This window comes from Drosophila pseudoobscura, chromosome X (assembly GCF_009870125.1).
Source record: "Drosophila pseudoobscura strain MV-25-SWS-2005 chromosome X, UCI_Dpse_MV25, whole genome shotgun sequence".
Lineage (NCBI taxonomy): Eukaryota > Metazoa > Arthropoda > Insecta > Diptera > Drosophilidae > Drosophila > Drosophila pseudoobscura.
The window spans coordinates 57,096,065-57,111,967 of record NC_046683.1 but is presented as its reverse complement, the minus strand read 5'-3'; the positions used below and the strand labels follow the sequence as shown (position 1 = coordinate 57,111,967).

General features: G+C 47.6%; 6 protein-coding genes across 8 annotated transcripts; 4 read left to right on the top strand and 2 right to left on the bottom strand.

Annotated features, from left to right (window-relative positions):
• Positions 1-269: 269 nt before the first annotated feature.
• LOC6899940 (E3 ubiquitin-protein ligase msl-2-like) lies at positions 270-3,186 on the top strand. Of its 3 annotated transcripts, none has more exons than XM_002135272.3 (3): positions 270-461; positions 553-2,741; positions 2,807-3,186. In XM_002135272.3, exons 2-3 carry the CDS (start codon positions 701-703, stop codon positions 2,944-2,946), a joined length of 2,181 nt encoding a protein of 726 aa, XP_002135308.2. In that variant the 5' UTR covers positions 270-461; positions 553-700; the 3' UTR covers positions 2,947-3,186. The 3 variants fall into 3 exon arrangements, with proteins under 3 accessions (XP_002135308.2, XP_015043575.2, XP_033240071.1); XM_015188089.2 differs by having other exon boundaries at positions 550-2,741; XM_033384180.1 differs by lacking the exon at positions 270-461 and having other exon boundaries at positions 501-2,741.
• Positions 3,187-3,696: 510 nt separating this feature from the next.
• Positions 3,697-6,384, top strand: Rabex-5 (Rabaptin-5-associated exchange factor for Rab5). The gene is made up of 4 exons (XM_001352423.4): positions 3,697-3,988; positions 4,062-4,280; positions 4,355-4,667; positions 4,749-6,384. Exons 1-4 carry the CDS (start codon positions 3,841-3,843, stop codon positions 6,181-6,183), a joined length of 2,115 nt encoding a protein of 704 aa, XP_001352459.3. The 5' UTR covers positions 3,697-3,840; the 3' UTR covers positions 6,184-6,384.
• Positions 6,385-6,653: 269 nt separating this feature from the next.
• scf (Calumenin scf) lies at positions 6,654-8,004 on the top strand. Its single transcript, XM_001352422.4, has 2 exons — positions 6,654-7,242; positions 7,311-8,004. The coding sequence occupies exons 1-2, from the start codon at positions 6,771-6,773 to the stop codon at positions 7,823-7,825; spliced, it is 987 nt and encodes a 328-aa protein (XP_001352458.2). The 5' UTR covers positions 6,654-6,770; the 3' UTR covers positions 7,826-8,004.
• An 842-nt stretch (positions 8,005-8,846) lies between these two features.
• Rac1 (ras-related protein Rac1) lies at positions 8,847-10,945 on the bottom strand. The gene has a single exon (XM_001352421.4). The coding sequence runs from the start codon at positions 10,557-10,559 to the stop codon at positions 9,981-9,983; it is 579 nt and encodes a 192-aa protein (XP_001352457.1). The 5' UTR covers positions 10,560-10,945; the 3' UTR covers positions 8,847-9,980.
• A 778-nt stretch (positions 10,946-11,723) lies between these two features.
• Acat2 (Acetyl-CoA acetyltransferase 2) lies at positions 11,724-13,505 on the top strand. Its single transcript, XM_001352420.4, has 5 exons — positions 11,724-11,881; positions 11,960-12,081; positions 12,183-12,295; positions 12,361-12,976; positions 13,042-13,505. The coding sequence occupies exons 1-5, from the start codon at positions 11,839-11,841 to the stop codon at positions 13,324-13,326; spliced, it is 1,179 nt and encodes a 392-aa protein (XP_001352456.2). The 5' UTR covers positions 11,724-11,838; the 3' UTR covers positions 13,327-13,505.
• A 71-nt stretch (positions 13,506-13,576) lies between these two features.
• Positions 13,577-15,878, bottom strand: Nt5a (5' nucleotidase A). Its single transcript, XM_001352419.4, has one exon. The coding sequence runs from the start codon at positions 15,683-15,685 to the stop codon at positions 14,030-14,032; it is 1,656 nt and encodes a 551-aa protein (XP_001352455.4). The 5' UTR covers positions 15,686-15,878; the 3' UTR covers positions 13,577-14,029.
• Positions 15,879-15,903: the final 25 nt, after the last annotated feature.

Sequence of the window (15,903 nt, the reverse complement as noted above, 5' to 3'; positions counted from 1 at the left end):
GGCGACGCTCCAGGTCGCATAGTTATCGCGCCAAGCATCGTGGACTGCTCAGTGCAGGGCATCATTGTCATCGACGTTATCCATAAGCGATTTCTTGCTACCCCAGTGAAAGGAGCCATGCGGATGGCCTTCGTTGGCCACCTGCTGAAATTCCGGAGCCATGATCTACTGCAACATAAACGGATCGGGATCACCATAACCTGTTCTGCCCTTCTAGTATGTCGGCTATTCCAATTGGTTTATTCTAATTGCAAATTAAATTCCCAATTGGCTTCGACCGATTGGCTTCGACCAGATGTATTATAAAATCAGCCGACGCCAACTTCACGTCATGCAAAAACCAGAGGTTGCGACGGTTTCAGTGATGGACATCCGTTCTTGAAATGTATATTATTTTGGTTTTTTTTTAGTTTTATTCACATCTCTAGTTCTGCATGACATTGTGAGGCTGTTTTGCTCGGGTAAATTTCTGTTCTTAAATTTGTTCAAAGCTTTATTTAAACTATTTTGTTTTATATTTTCGCTCATGAATTTTTAATGATATGGCAGCAGCCAAGTGAAATAGGAAGGAACGGTTTCTGTAGAAAATCGAAAAGAAAATTCTCTCTCCAGCAGCAGCTGGAGGCAAAACCAACAGATTGCTGGGCAACTGAGAGTCCATTATTAATATTAAGGGAATCAAGAGAACGGATTATAAGAAATGACTGCTCAAACGGTTTACAGCAAAGTCGTCGGACTGGTCTTTATTCCCTTCGGCACGGGCGCGAATCTACCCCAGCACTACATTGATGACCTGAGCTCTGGGATTGCAGAGCTGCGCCAGCTGCTGTCATGTGTGGTGTGCTGCCGACTGCTGGTGGATCCATTTGGGCCGAACGGGAAGGACTGCCAACACTATGTGTGTCGACTGTGCGTAGGAGGAAGCAAGCGGCTGGTGCCGCGGTGCAGCCAGTGCGAGGACTGCTTAAGTTTCGAGACATACAAAGAGAATCGTCCCATAGCCACACAGTTGCACTGCTACCAGGCGCTCTGTGTTCATCTGCTGCTGCAGCAGTCTTCAATGCTCAGACAGCTGGCTCCACAGTTTCCGGATTTGAGCCATGTGGCGCAGTGTCCGCGCATCAGGCTGCCGCGCATGACAACACAGCAGATCCTCAGGGAAGGGTACGAATATGATGATATGCTGCCCACCACGGCGGCCGCGCAGACGCCGGCCGCGCAGACGCCGGCCGCGCAGACGCCTTCCTTTCAGAGCGAAGATTTCTACACGGAGCGCTACTCCCATCTCTCAGAAGCGCTCGAAATTGGTCAAGTGTTTGGAATAGAAGCGGCCCCACAGCCTGCTCCGTTGGCCAAAACAACAGCTGAGGTTGAGGTTCTCCAGGAGAATGTCAGCCAGGAGGAGGCGCACTGGGAGAATGTCAGCGATGACGAGGAATACTTCGGGGATGTCAGCCAGGAGGAGGCATTCCTGGAGAATATGAGCGAGGAAACATTTATGGACAGTGTCACTCATGAAGCATCGCTGGAGATTGTCAGTGGCAGCCAGGCCACATCTCGAGAGAGTATCGTCGAGGAGTTATACAAAGAGAATACCAGCAAGAAGGCATCGCAGGAGCAGAGTGCCTGGGATGGGATGTATCAAGAGATCCCCAGATCCTCCGCATCGCAAGATATTGACCTCCCGGAGGCATCGCAACAGCTGAATTCCAGCCAGGAGTATACACCTTCCACCAAGTACAGGAAGAAAGACACGGAAATGACTCCTTTTAATTCAAAGCCCATCATCATCTCAAACGTGCAGCTGAAACCTCCAAGACCCATCCACGCGATAGCAGCTGAAGCTCCGTCACTCGCTCCGGTTCAATGTTGGGATCAGGAACCTGTTCCTGTCCCTAAACCTTATCAGGAAGGTGTCTACAAGGAGAATTCGCAAGAGACTGCCAGCCAGGTTGTATTGCAGGAGAGTGGCAGCCAGGCCACATCTCGAGAGAGTATCGTCGAGGAGTTATACAAAGAGATTAACAGCAAGAAGGCATCGCAGGAGCAGAGTGCCTGGGATGGGATGTATCAAGAGATCCCCAGATCCTCCGCATCGCAAGATATTGACCTCCCAGAGTCATCGCAACAGCTGAATTCCAGCCAGGAGTATGCACCTTCCACCACCAAGTACAGGAAGAAAGACACGGAAATGAATCCTTCTAGTCAAGTTCGAGATCAGGAACCTGTTGCTGTCCCTAAACCTACTCCCGCAGCTCCCAAAGCTTTTCCCACCAAAGCGTATCTCAAATACTACGCAAGCACAGACACTCCCAGTAATACGACGGGATTGCCTCGTAGGAATGCGGGAAACACAAAGAATGCCGCTGCCATATGCCGCTGCGGAAGCTCTGCAAAGGTTGTTAACCAAAAAACGACCTGTCGCAATAGCCGCTGCCGCTGCTACGTTTCTGGCAATTCTTGTACAAATTGTCACTGCTTTGGATGTCATAATCCGCATAAGACGGATTTCCTCGATTCCGATGATGAAGACGAATTGGAAAACGTGCCGCCTCCATCAACCCCCAGTCCCCAGAGCGAGAAGAAGCCAGCGCCAACAGAAGCTGTAGCAACAGCAACAGAAACAAAGCAGACTGTGTTGGGTGGTTCCCAAGGCAATTTAAATTTAGTGCTCGTTAACAATCTGGAACAGTCCCAACATCCTTTGGTGCTCATCGAGAAAGAGCATGGGGAATATCAAGGTAAGATTATGATCCTTGCAGTTTCGATTCGATCATCTTTTAATCATCGGATTCGTATCTTTCAGGTTACAATTTGTTCCAAGGCAGCGAACCGATTGATCCCGCCACAGTTGGCTTTCTGCGTGTCAAGATGCAGAATGTCAACTCCACCAGACAGATTGCTGAGTATGCGTATGTGATACCACCTTTTCCAGTGGTGCCTTAAGCAGCTCCATCCGCCATCAAAAGAATACAGATCTCCACCGCCTTTAGCAATGCTTCTGCTACCGACCGATTGTCGGCCACTGACTGTTCGAGGAGATCATGTCCAGTTCGCATGAATCTTTTTTTTTTATTTTTTTTTTTTAATTGTTGGCAAGTTCTTGAACGATGGTAAAATCTTGTAATGCGTTGCTCCAAGTGCGTCTAAAAAGCCTAAAAACTAAAACCAAAACAATTTTTTCATAAAATAAATATTAATAACTAACAATGCGTAACATACATATGTATACCGTTGGGGGTTTTATATATTAATATATTTAAAATGCACCACTATCCATACAGTAAGCTGTAGGTTGAAGGTATATTTATACACCGTAAATACAATGTATATATAAGGAAAGGACACTAAAGAAAGAAAGGAAGGAAGGAAATATATAAAGGGAAATAGAAATAAGCAATAGGTTTTGGGGCGGGTATATTTCATCGATAACAGCGCTATCGCTATGCAACGAAAAAATGAGTCGTAATTTTCAATGGGCTGTTAAAGAGGGTATGGACAACAGGAAAAACAGCCGTGCAAAGTTGGAAGGTTCGTACGAGCTCCACCTTGCTTTGGAGGACAACATACCTTGAAGACGAGACCGACAAGGTATATTGGGCAAATGGGGTGGATTCACCTTGCATGAGTTGCATTTTCTGGGCCGTGTTGCCTGTTGTCCATACCCTCTTTTTCCTCCTATTATGTAGCGAATGTGTAGTTGCCATGTAATTTTTCATTCCAAATTAATTGTTGTTCCACGCAAATACGCAAATAAAAGAAGAAAGGGAGAAGGGAGCGAACAAGCGACAAATCAATCAATACCTGATAGGAATTATCAAAGGCTGCGTATACTCCGAAATGGCAACGGCCGCGCGCCCGCCCTCGCTGCGCCTGGGGCAGCAAGATCTGAAATGCAGGCGGGGCTGTGGATACTACGGTACTCCCCAGAACGATGGCCTCTGCTCGAAGTGTTTTCGCGACCGCAACGATAAGCAGCGAAAAATGTGTAAGTCCCGGTTCCAGCCACAGCCCAGCTTAATCTCCAGTCGAGCCTTTAGTCATGAAGTTGCGCTTTGCAGTGAAGGCTGGCGACATGCAGCCCATCATCGGTGGCAGCAGCCACGGCCCTGCGTCCTTTTCCGCAGGCGGAACCCTCGAACGCAGGTCGCCGCAGCATTTTCTGGTGCGGGATACCCCCAAGAAGCAAGTGGACAAGGAGCCAGATACCACCTCGATGCTACAGAAGAAGAAGTTCACAGCCGTTCTGCAGAAGACCCTTCAGGCGGGTGCACAAAAGAGTAGGTGGCACTTTAATTGATGGCTTTGATTGAACTTGCAAAAGTACTAATGATATGATTACCTTTATATATAGTTGCCCAGCAGCGTGGATATGTCCCTGATCCCACCGAAAGTCAGTTCGTTAAGCAGCTGCAAAAGCTACGCATTCCCGACGATGGCAAGCGCAAGCTAAAGAGCGAAATCCAGCGGCTGGACAATGAAATACGGAAGTACATGAACAGCCACAGCAGCAAGAACATTGACGAGCTCTCGGATACGGTGCAGAATACCTACACAAAGGTGGCGGACATTGTGCACAATGATCCGCGCTTTGAGATCGCCACCAACGAGGATCGCGAGAGTGCCATCGATTTCTTTGAGAAGGTCGTGATGACGCAGAACCACAAGTGAGTCATCATCCTCAGAGAACATCAAAGAATTCATTCGTTCATCCACTTATCAAAACAATGGGGGGGAAACTCTTGCAGATTTCTCTTTAGTCCCTACTTTACAACAGACGAGGAAAGCGACATGATGGTTCAGAAGCGCATACGCCAGCTGAGCTGGATAACGTCCAAGCATCTGGACTGCAGCATTGACGAGGTGAATGCCGAGGCCAGGGATCTGGTGTACAATGCCATATCCGAGCTGGTGGGTATCGATTCGTACTACTCGCCGCAGGAGAAGCTCCAGTGCACCGTCCGCTGTTGCCGACACATCTTCGATCTGCTCAAGCGTGCCACTGGCGGGCCAGCCAGTGCCGATGACTTCCTGCCCGCCCTGATCTTTGTGGTGCTCAAGGCCAATCCGGTGCGGCTGCACAGCAACATCAACTTTGTGACGCGATTCACCAATGCCTCGCGCGTGATGAGCGGCGAGGGTGGGTACTATTTCACCAATCTCTGCTCAGCCATTGCCTTCATCGAGAATTTGAATGGCGAGAGTCTAGGCATCAGCAAAGAGGAGTTTGATGCATTGATGCAGCCCGATGCAGGCCTGCAGTCCTTCAGCAGCCCCTGGGAGAGTGCTCTGATGGCCTGCGAGAGTCTGCACCTGATTTCGGAGAACATGAAGCAAATGGAGAAGCTGCAGAGGAAGAATGCAGACATTAGCTCGGGAATAGCCTCATTTGAAAAGGAGTTGATTGAGTTCCAGCGAGAAGTCACCGAACGAGTGGACACGGTCATGGCGAAGGCACCGCTGACGCTGTTGCCCATCAAGACGCCCGCCTTCCTCATCGGCCAGGCACGCTCCCAGCTGCTGCAGGACATGCACGAGGGTGAAGCAGGTCATTATCAAGCGAATGTATTGAGTGGTTCCCAGTCCTTGACAGTTCACAGCGGGATGGTAAAGACCGCTGTGGCAGCGGAAGAGTCAGGCCTGGCCCTGAAGGACACCAGCATCAGCTCCATTGGACGCCTGTCGCCACTTCCGAATCTCCAGCAGCCCGACAACCTCTTTGCCTCTCCCATATTCAATTACGCAGCCTTTGATGCGGTGTCTCTGTTGGAGGAGCCCTCGTCTGGCGGCTGTGTAGATGTCCTGATGCTGGGCGCAGAGCTCCAGGGCGGCCTAACGAACATCAATTATGACTTTGATCTGTCGGACCAAAGCGGCGAGAACAGCACGGCGGAGGAGTCCAAGTTAAATCTTGATGAATTCGATCCCCTGGCGCAGCCGCAGCCGCAGCCGTGCGGTGCGCCAGCAGCAGTGGAACCCGAGACCAGCCTGATCAACACCACCACGGACAGCCTGATAGACAGCGATGTCCCCGGAACTTGCGTCTCGCTGCCCTCGCCCCTGAAGCCGGAGGTGGCCAACTATCGGGGATTCTCGAATTTCGAAATTCCAAGCATCTCCTGCAACACGGGGGACTTCAGTTCGCTAGGCCACGACGTCGGGACAACTGAGAAACCCAAATAGCTGGAATGGCAGATCGTTCGACTCTTTATCCTACCCTGCACGTACAACAGAGATGTAAATAGATATATGATGTAGTTAGCCCATAGGTCGTTTCAATTCAACAATTTGCACATATTTATTTGTACAATACTTGAATAGCTTAATAGGAAAAAATACAGACGCGAAGCCTAAATAAATTTCAATTGACTAGTACCGATAACTTTTAAATTTACAGCGTGGCGCGCAGTTTTCGATAAGCTTCTACCACTTTGCAGCACAGCCTTCGGCTCGGGTCTTTATGTCTTTATCTTTTACCCGGTTCACAACAATGACTCCCATTCCCATTGCTGGCCACATTAACTTGTAAACCTTGTTTTTTGTCAATATACAATACATAAAAGTAATTAAAAGTAGTTCATCTTGTAGAAAATGTATTCTATATTTTGGTATAATTCTGAGGGTCGGACGGTATATTTTAACGATAAATCCACGGTCACATTGCCAGCGAAGCCACACACAAACGCGTTTTCCAAAACAAAATTGAAATCAGAAAATCAGAATTCCGCTGCCACTTGACTCGAACGCCCGCCTGCCGACTTGGAACCGGAATGTTGAGAACTGTGAACAGAATGCTGTTGCTGCTAGTTGTGGCCATCGCGATAAGCGTTTCGAGTGCATCCAGCATACCGGCCGAAGTGCCCCACAATCCCCTGGAGCACGACTCGCTCCATGCCCCGCACTTTGATGGCGCCGAGCATAATTTGCAGTACGACCACGAAGCATTTTTGGGGCCGGATGAGTCCAAGAAGTTCGACAACCTCTCGCCGGAGGAGAGCAAGCGGCGGCTGGGCGTTATTTTCGATCGCATAGATGAGGACAAGGACGGACTGGTGACGCTGTCGGAGCTGAAGAACTGGATCTCTTTCACGCAGAGACGGTACATCGAGGAAGATACGGGTCGTCTCTGGAGGCAGCACAATCCGGACAACAATGCCACCATCAGCTGGGAGGCGTACCGGGATTCAGTCTATAGTTTCCTGAATGATTTGTCCGCGGAAGAACTGGCCCAAGAAGAGAATGGTGAGTGGAAAAAAAGAGAGTGTTGGTTAGTTGAAAATCTTTAATCAATCTTCTCATGCCCCGTCCAGGCATCAGCTACAAGGGATTGCTCAAGCGTGATCGTCGCCGCTGGGCTGTGGCCGATCAGGATCTTGACGATAGCTTGACCCGCGAGGAGTTCACGGCCTTCCTGCATCCCGAGGACCATCCCACCATGCGTGACGTGGTCCTGCAGGAGACAGTGGAAGATCTGGACAAAGACAAGGATGGAAAAATCAATGAGGATGAGTACATCGGCGACATGTACCGCCCATCGGAGGCCAACGAGGAGGAGCCCGAGTGGGTGGCCAGCGAGCGCGAGGCCTTTGCCAAGTACCGCGACACCGACGGCGATGGTTATCTCACTGAGACGGAAGTTCGCCAGTGGATCACGCCGCAAGACTTTGATCATTCCGAAAGCGAGGCCAAGCATCTGATCTTCGAGGCGGATGTGGATCACGACGAGAAGCTAACAAAGGCTGAAGTCCTAGACAAATACGATGCCTTTGTGGGCTCCCAGGCCACCGAATTCGGCGAGGCTTTGGCCAGACACGACGAGTTCTGAGTTCTAGACTAGACGAATCAAAAACACTCCCTGAGATTAAACCACAATATGAACAAACAACTCTTAAGAATCTCCCAACTCGAATGCCAAATAATTTTGTAAAACTCTCTTTAGATCTAAGACAAAAGTGCATTATAAACGGATAAACATAAACACTAATATTTCTACTTAATGTTTAATTGATTTGAGTTTTGTTCCTAATTAAAAGGCGTCCACGTCAGCGTTGGGTCCATCATCAAATCTTCTGCTCTTCTCAATGGAATGGACACGTCACTTCTCGCAGACGCACATATGGGAACATTTGACCGCCCCATCACTCCGTTCTCCCACACAAACGGAACAGATTCATATACATATATATATGTATATGTATATGTGTGTAACATAAACATAAAACGATTTTAGTTGTTTCCAGATTCATTTCCAGCTGCGAGAACATTCCACCACACACACATTGATAGAAATGTTCCCACAGTTAGGCGATTAAGTTTCGGGACACCATGGCTTAATAGATATACATTAAATGTCGTATATTTCCTTCTGTATTGTGTTTGAAAAGGACCAAATCATGAATGGATTATTTGTCCCACTTTAACTCAATCCCAATGGGTGGGTCTAGACATTTTCCATTCACTGTTTATGTACAATACATCAAGACTGATAGATAGAGTGAGAATGAGAGAGATAGAGCCAGTGGGGGACAGGGACGGGCAAGCACGAATCCGTTGCTTTGCCTCAAGCTGATTTGATTCGGTTTTTTTTTTTTTTGGTTTCGACTTTCGCCGAGATAAGCAAATATTTCCATTTTCGGGTTGACAATTCTGTCTCCCTATTAAGACTGTGGAGAGTACAGGGGAGACTGGCTGGAGATAACACAACGGGTAGCGCAGCGGAGAGTTTGTAGGATGAAAGATGTGGAAAATGAAATATTTGTAGATCCCACCTCCACCCCCACCTTTAAGAAGAAATAACTCCACTCCTCTTGTGTTCCTTTGTTGAAAATAATTCTTTAGCTTGAGAGTATTGATAGTTTTTGTTGTATGCTTTATTGATTTCCATTGAAATAGACACATTTATATAATTATCTTGGTTTCGTCAGCTCGTCAGCGTTTTGTTTTGTTTGTTTGTTGAATATTTTGTGGTTTTTAAAGTACAAAGTATTCAAAGTTGCTCAGTTTTTTTAGTTTTGATGATTTCAATTTCAGTACATAGTATACGAAGGACTTTCTCATTTTATACATACATGTATATAATATTGTGTGTATATATATATACCTATGTGTGTGTATGTAGATTGATAGTTCCTGGATCTAGCAAAAGTTTAAAAAGTTGTTACCTGCTGCTCTCCTCCCATTTGCCAATCTTTGTTCTATCCAACAACATCTAAATACAAATATGTATGTAATAATGTATGTAAGTGTAATTGCAATGGAACGTTTACTTTACTGACTCTCTCAAATATCCTACTAGCCTGATCCCCAAGGATATGCCCTCGGGGATGGGACCGACAATCAACAGGCGAACTCTTTATGCTTTATGCTCTCTTTATGCGGCTATTCTCGTCTTCTCGTCCTCCTCTACTTTCCTTCACTATCCTCGCACTTTTTTTTGTTTTTTTTTTTTTGGTTTTACCTCAGTTTTACAACATTAATTTTAATTACAAAAGGTTATTAAATAATACAAAATACAGTTACAGATTTTTCCCATTGGTTTTTTCTTTCGTTTAGAAATATCTCGCAATCTGGCGATAACTTTTAGTTCGATTTAATGCACATGGAGAAAACTACCAATAGAAACAGGATTATAGATTTGAATTATATTTAGAAAAAAAAAAAACACGGAAACGAAATTGAAACGGAAACGAACATGGAAACGGTAACGTAAGCGAAACAGAAGCAAGAAGTTGTGGCTGGGAACGTTTGGGGTTCCCCCGAAATTAGTGGCAAAATTGTAACCAAGAAGGATGGACCACATCCGACGACGGATGGCCAATGCCTCGGTTACATAATTGTTTTATAGTTAATAATATTACGTTTAAATAGAAGTTCGTGTGTGTGTGTGTGTGTGTGTGTAATGCTTCGTGGGTGTTTTTGCTTCTTCACTTGCTCTGGGCTCCTCCATCTGTACTGCTCCTGCTCCTGCTGGGATCCTTCTTTTAGAGCAGGGCGCACTTGCGCTTGGACTTGGGCTGCAGCACTGGGCAGAGCACCGATCTGATAGCCTCATCGAACACCGTCTTCAGTCCCTTTTGCGTTAGCGCCGAGCACTCCAGATATTTGACGGCGCCAATCTCCTTAGCCATGGCCAGGCCCTGGGGATAGGTGATGGGTGCCAGCTTCTTGTCGCGCAGCTTCTCGATGGTGTTCTTGTCGTCGCGCAAATCCAGCTTGGTGCCCACCAGAATGATGGGTGTGCTGGGGCAGTGGTGCCGCACCTCCGGATACCACTTTGCGCGCACGTTCTCGAACGAGGCCGGATTCACCAGCGAGAAGCAAATGAGGAAGACATCTGTCTGTGGATAGGACAGCGGACGCAGGCGGTCGTAGTCCTCCTGCCCGGCCGTATCCCACAATCCCAAATTAATGGGCTTGGCATCGACCATCACATTGGCCGAGTAGTTGTCGAACACGGTGGGTATGTACTCGCCGGGAAACGCATTTGTCGTGTAGCTGATCAGCAAGCAGGTCTTACCCACGGCTCCGTCGCCCACAACGACACACTTAATCGCCTGCATATTTGTTGCGTTACTTTACTATTTTCTGTGGCTGCTGCGGCTGGAGTGCTTTGTGTGTGCGGCTGCTGATTGTGCGGCGCAGTGCGGGGGGGGTGTGGTATGGTGGCTGCTGCTGGTTGGCGTTTTTGGGCGAGGGCTGTTGCTTGCGACAGCCGAAATGCGTATGTATCACCACTTGTTTTATGTGCCGTTTGGTCCTCTCGACGCGTGGTAATCGCGCCTTTCGCTGGGATTGCTTTTGTTCACGTTTTGTGCGTTTAATTTCCCAATTTCATCAAAAAAATTAATTTTCTCAAAAAAATTTATTTTCTGTGTACGCGGACTTATCGATAAGATATACGGTCAGTGTAACCGCGGATTTATGGTTAAAATATACCGGCCGACCCTCAGAAATATACCAAAATATACCGTCTCATTTTAAAAATATACCGTAAATATACTGACGAATTCAAATTATATTTTACATATTCTTCGTTTTTGATCTTCCGTCGAATATTACTAGCTATAAAGATCTCTCAGCTTAGCCCACATAATTTTATATGATTTACTTATTCATTTTGTTCAAGATAAACTACTTTTAAGCACCCGCATGTTTTTTATTTTGACAAAAACACGGTTTCAACAAAAACTACAGTCGCAGTGTTGTGACGTCAATGTTGCAGACTCATTGCTTGTCAACCAGAGTATGGGCATTTGTATACCCTATTTCGTTAATATTATATAAAGATACTGTCTCAGATTGCATTTTGTTGGCCTATGAATGCATTTGATTAGTTTCTTGTATATACATCCTGATCCCTGTACCAATTATTGGCCTCTGTAAGACCACTAATTGCAAAATATCGTTGAAATACCTTTAAAACAGAGAATGTCTAGTTTCTGCATTAATTAGAGCAGAGAATGTCAAAAATGTTCTCAACTCTATAACATCCATTCCCCCCAGGGTATGAGTATGCATGGAACCGGTCATTGCCAAGTTTATCTTCCGTCGATTGAATGAAGAGTTCTGGCAGTTTTATTATGTATGATTGCTCCCTTTGTCATATCGTTCAATAAAATATAATTATGATTACCCGCTACGATATTGAACTATTTTCTTTACGATATATCTGCAGCAGCTGCTGGGTGTGTTCACACTAGACTTTAAGCCAGTGCTGGAAAGTTACACGATTAATCGATTGTGCTGCAGTCGGCACACCAAAAACCATTTCGAATATTACATTTGAGCTTTTTTTAATTAGTTACACCATAAACCCTAGGTATTACGCATCCAACAGCCATGTCTGACGTGTACATTGTGTCCGCAGCCCGCACGCCTATAGGTAAACAAATCGAACCAAATATCCAAATTCCAATTGGTAACTTTCTCTTTCTGGCACCGACGCCCTACGACTCAACAGGTAGCTTCTGTGAAACGCTTTCTAAACTGAAAGCCTCCGATCTGGGCAGCGTGGTCATCCAGGAAGTGCTCAAGCGGGCGAGTGTGGAGCCCGAAAATGTCAACGAAGTCATCATGGGTCAGGTATTCAAATCATATCATACCAAATTGCTTATCTTAGGTCGTTTTGCTGCGTCGGAGAATGGTTTGGTTGCTTAATTATTTGTTATGTAAATCTTTGCCAGGCGCTCACTGCGGGTCAGGGCCAGAACCCCGCTCGTCAGGCCTCTCTCAAGGCGGGCCTCCCCATTCAAGTGCCAGCCTATGGCATCAATATGCTCTGTGGTTCAGGTCTCAAGTGAGTTTTGAGTGAGCTCTCCTTTAGGAATCCGTCCATTCTAATGCCATTCTTCAACTTTGAAGAACCGTTGTCCTGGGCTATCAGTCCATTCGTTCTGGGGATGCCAACATCGTGATTGCTGGCGGCCAGGAGAGCATGTCCCTGGCTCCCCATGTCATGCATTTGCGGCAGGGTGTGAAAATGGGCCCGAGCAGCTTTGTTGATTCGATGCTCCATGACGGGCTCACAGATGCCATGGAGAACATCCACATGGGCGTCACCGCAGAGATTCTCGCCGAGAAATATAACCTGAGTCGGGAGGCCCAGGACTCGTACGCCGTTCAGTCACAGACACGGGCAGAGGAGGCCCAGCAAAAGGGCTACTTTGACAAGGAGATTGTCCCCGTGGAGATCAAGGATCGAAAGGGCACTCAGATCTTCAGCAAGGATGAGTACATCAAGGCGGGCAGCACTGTCGAGGGCGTGCAGAAGCTGAGGGCCGCCTTCAAGGAGGGCGGCACCGTCACCGCTGGCAATGCTTCGGGTGTGAATGATTCCGCTGCCGCCGTCCTGCTGATGTCCGGCGAGGAGGTCACCAAAAAGGGTCTGAAACCGCTGGCCAAGATTGTGGGTTGGACGCAGAGTGGAATCGAGCCCAGGGTCATGGGTCTGGGACCGGTTACAGCTGTGGAAGCCTTGGTAAACCATAAACCCATCCCAGCCATTTCTGGCCTCTTTTTTCTCATATTTCCTCTTGATTTCAGTTGACGAAAATCTCGTGGAAACGCGAGGAAGTCGATCTGTATGAGCTGAACGAAGCCTTTGCTGCCCAATCCCTGGCTGTGCTAAAGGATCTGCAGTTGGATGCCAGCAAAGTGAATGTGAACGGAGGTGCGATTGCTTTGGGCCATCCGATTGGTGCCTCGGGTGCCCGTGTCCTGGTCACGCTGCTCTATGCCTTGGAGCGCACTGGCGGTCGTCGTGGTATCGCCTCCCTCTGCATCGGTGGCGGCATGGGCATTGCTTTGGCCATCGAGCGTGTCGTCTAATCCTGCTCTCTCTCTCTCTCTCTCTTAGTCATTCGATCTAATTTATTATCCGCTGGTGCCTGTTCTCTCAAATTAAGCATACATTTGAAATTCTTCTGCTGTATTCCTCGCTAGGTATTTTCCCCGTACTTACAATAAATTTTTTGTGTTTGCCAAATAAAATCCAGAGAGAAATCCAATTATAGAATTGCCAATTTCCTGCCTGAGTCGTGCATCGCGCGTTTTCTCAATTGAAATTTCTCAATTTCTCTTATTTGTTGGAGGCACAACCCATTTATTTAGTTGTTGCTTTTGTGTATACATAAAATACAAACATATTTGTACAATGGGAAGGTCAAAGGCTAATTCAGCATGTACACTGCGTTTCGGGAGTAGGTATAACATATAAATTTCTCTATTCTATTCAAAATTTGCTTCAGTTTCGGTTATCCGTATAAATTTTAGCTAAAAAATTATGCCTATTTTAGTATATGATAAATTTGTTTGTCTATTACAATCTGTTAGAAAGGTCTTAGCATTATGACATGCACTGTAGCCGAGAGTGCGAAATGTTTATAGTATATTTTCTCTGGGATGCAATTTATTGCCATTACTGAATAGCATTTTGTTGTACGATTCGTAGAATTTTGATGAGATGCAGCGGCAGCGGCAGCGGCAGCGGCGTGCATTATTTGCGAGTCGAAGCTCTTGGGTAATGATATCATCATATGCCACTTCCAGTGCCACCTTCCCAGCAGCTCGTTGGATGCGTCATCTCCAGCTCTTTCGGCAGCCTGGGCGAAAAGCCATACGGATTGGTGCACACGATGCGTTGGGCGGGCGCCGTCTGGGCCACCTCCTGCATGGAGGGCACACAGATCTGGGCAAAGCTGCTGATGAAGTTCGACCAGAGGGTGGGCTGGCAGCCAATGGCAAAGTACGAGCCCCACAGCTGCGAATCCAGCTCGGCGAAATATGGATAGTTCTTCTCCTCCATCAGCAGCTCCTCGGCAATAGCCACGGCATCAAAGTCTCGATGCCTCACGGGCGTGTAGACATCCTGGATGATGTTGTCGCCAAAGTACAGGGCCCTGGCCTTGGCGGGTTCTTTGTTTAGCAGCCGCGCGAGTGCTTTGTGCAGCTGATGCCAGTTGCCTTGCGAGTAGAGCTCCCCCGGCTTGAGTATCCCAGCATCCTGTGGCAGCTCCGTGTTGGCCAGCTCCTTCAGCTCCCTCACATCCACCTGCAGGAAGGGACGCTGAATGGTAAAGAACCCCGGCTTCTTGGCGTAGGTCACCACAAAATCGAAATACTCCTGCCAGTCCTTGCCCAGCGCTTGGGTCGCCGTCAGATTGGCAAAATCAATGTTGGAGCCCGTCAGCAGGAAGAGTTTCTTGCCGGATTTCCTTAGTGCCGACAGCCAGTCCATCACGCTGCTGTCCGTGCACAGGACATACTTCTGAGGATCCGCCCGCATGCCCTTGAAGTACAAGCTGATGTCGTTGGAAAAGTGATCTCTGCTGAAGATGTGCATGAGACCGGCCTGCAGATCACGCCACACTTCGTACTCCTGCGGCGGCGACTCGCTCTCCTTGTCCACCAAGTCCACGGCCTGGGCAAACACCAACGCGCTGGGCGTATCAAAGTAGTCCAGCAGGGAGCGCATCTGCTCGGAGGCCGCACCGTTCCAGGTGGACAGCGGGTCCTTGTAAAAGGATGTGGTGATCGCCCATTGCCGCTCTGGTCCGTAGATGGCCACGATTTCTTCGTCTGTCAGTAGCCGGGTGCCATGTGTGGCCCTCAGGATCTGCGCCTCGCTGCTCAGCTTCAGAATATTGCCGCGCGGCCCATCCAGGAACAGACCCTTCTGCAGAAAGTCCAGATCCATGGGCAGCTTCAGCAGCTGCTCGGAGTAACCCTTGTTATCGACCAGATACCGCTTCAGCACGTCGTAGATTAGGGCCGACATGTTGGTGAGATTGTAGCGCAGCAGAGTGCCGTCCAGGTCGAACCCAATGATGTCATAGTCCTTGAGAGACAGCTCCTTGCAGTAGGAGGTCATGATGGTGCTAGCAGAATATCGCGAATAACTGCGGCCAGCAAAACCGTGGATCACTCTTCGCGTCGTCTGGACCGTAAACGTTTTCGTGTGCTCTCGTTCACGCGGTGCTGTTGCTGTTGCTTTTGCTGCTGCTGCTGTCGTTGGGGCTCTAAACGTCATTGAATTTTGCGCCAAATTCACATAATTACGTAATAAACGCAAAACATCTGTTCGATATCTGTGCGTGTGTGCGTTTGTATTTGTTGATGTGGCGTACAAAATCGAGCTGGAACTGGTAAAGGCCCCCAGATTGTGCCCCGATCTGCCCAAGGCCTGCATTTTATCTTATCCGCTAGCACATCTCACTTCCCCGAACTTAAGGTCTAAAATTATTAAAGATTGCACATTTTTCCTATCCTCGTTTGTTGTTTTTTGTTTTGTTTTTTTTTTTTGAGTGTTTTTAAGTGATTTCTCCTCCCATCTTTCCGATAGCAACACAGTGTCGATATCTGTCGATATTTATCTTCTATGGTTATCGAAAAATTCGGATTTTTTCT

What these genes read in the sequence shown, in the direction of transcription:
- Rac1 (XM_001352421.4), bottom strand. Translation starts at nt 10,559, where the DNA reads ATGCAGGCGATTAAGTGTGTCGTTGTGGGCGACGGAGCCGTGGGTAAG.
- Acat2 (XM_001352420.4), top strand. Translation starts at nt 11,839, where the DNA reads ATGTCTGACGTGTACATTGTGTCCGCAGCCCGCACGCCTATAG. An exon ending in CGCAGCCCGCACGCCTATAG is followed by an intron (nt 11,882 to 11,959) that starts GTAAACAAATCG and finishes ACGACTCAACAG; the next exon opens with GTAGCTTCTGTGAAACGCTT. An exon ending in ACGAAGTCATCATGGGTCAG is followed by an intron (nt 12,082 to 12,182) that starts GTATTCAAATCA and finishes AATCTTTGCCAG; the next exon opens with GCGCTCACTGCGGGTCAGGG.
- LOC6899940 (XM_002135272.3), top strand. Translation starts at nt 701, where the DNA reads ATGACTGCTCAAACGGTTTACAGCAAAGTCGTCGGACTGGTCTTTATT. An exon ending in AGAGCATGGGGAATATCAAG is followed by an intron (nt 2,742 to 2,806) that starts GTAAGATTATGA and finishes CGTATCTTTCAG; the next exon opens with GTTACAATTTGTTCCAAGGC.
- Rabex-5 (XM_001352423.4), top strand. Translation starts at nt 3,841, where the DNA reads ATGGCAACGGCCGCGCGCCCGCCCTCGCTGCGCCTGGGGCAGCAAGAT. An exon ending in CGATAAGCAGCGAAAAATGT is followed by an intron (nt 3,989 to 4,061) that starts GTAAGTCCCGGT and finishes TGCGCTTTGCAG; the next exon opens with TGAAGGCTGGCGACATGCAG. An exon ending in TCAGGCGGGTGCACAAAAGA is followed by an intron (nt 4,281 to 4,354) that starts GTAGGTGGCACT and finishes CTTTATATATAG; the next exon opens with TTGCCCAGCAGCGTGGATAT.
- Nt5a (XM_001352419.4), bottom strand. Translation starts at nt 15,685, where the DNA reads ATGCAGGCCTTGGGCAGATCGGGGCACAATCTGGGGGCCTTTACCAGT.
- scf (XM_001352422.4), top strand. Translation starts at nt 6,771, where the DNA reads ATGTTGAGAACTGTGAACAGAATGCTGTTGCTGCTAGTTGTGGCCATC. An exon ending in ACTGGCCCAAGAAGAGAATG is followed by an intron (nt 7,243 to 7,310) that starts GTGAGTGGAAAA and finishes TGCCCCGTCCAG; the next exon opens with GCATCAGCTACAAGGGATTG.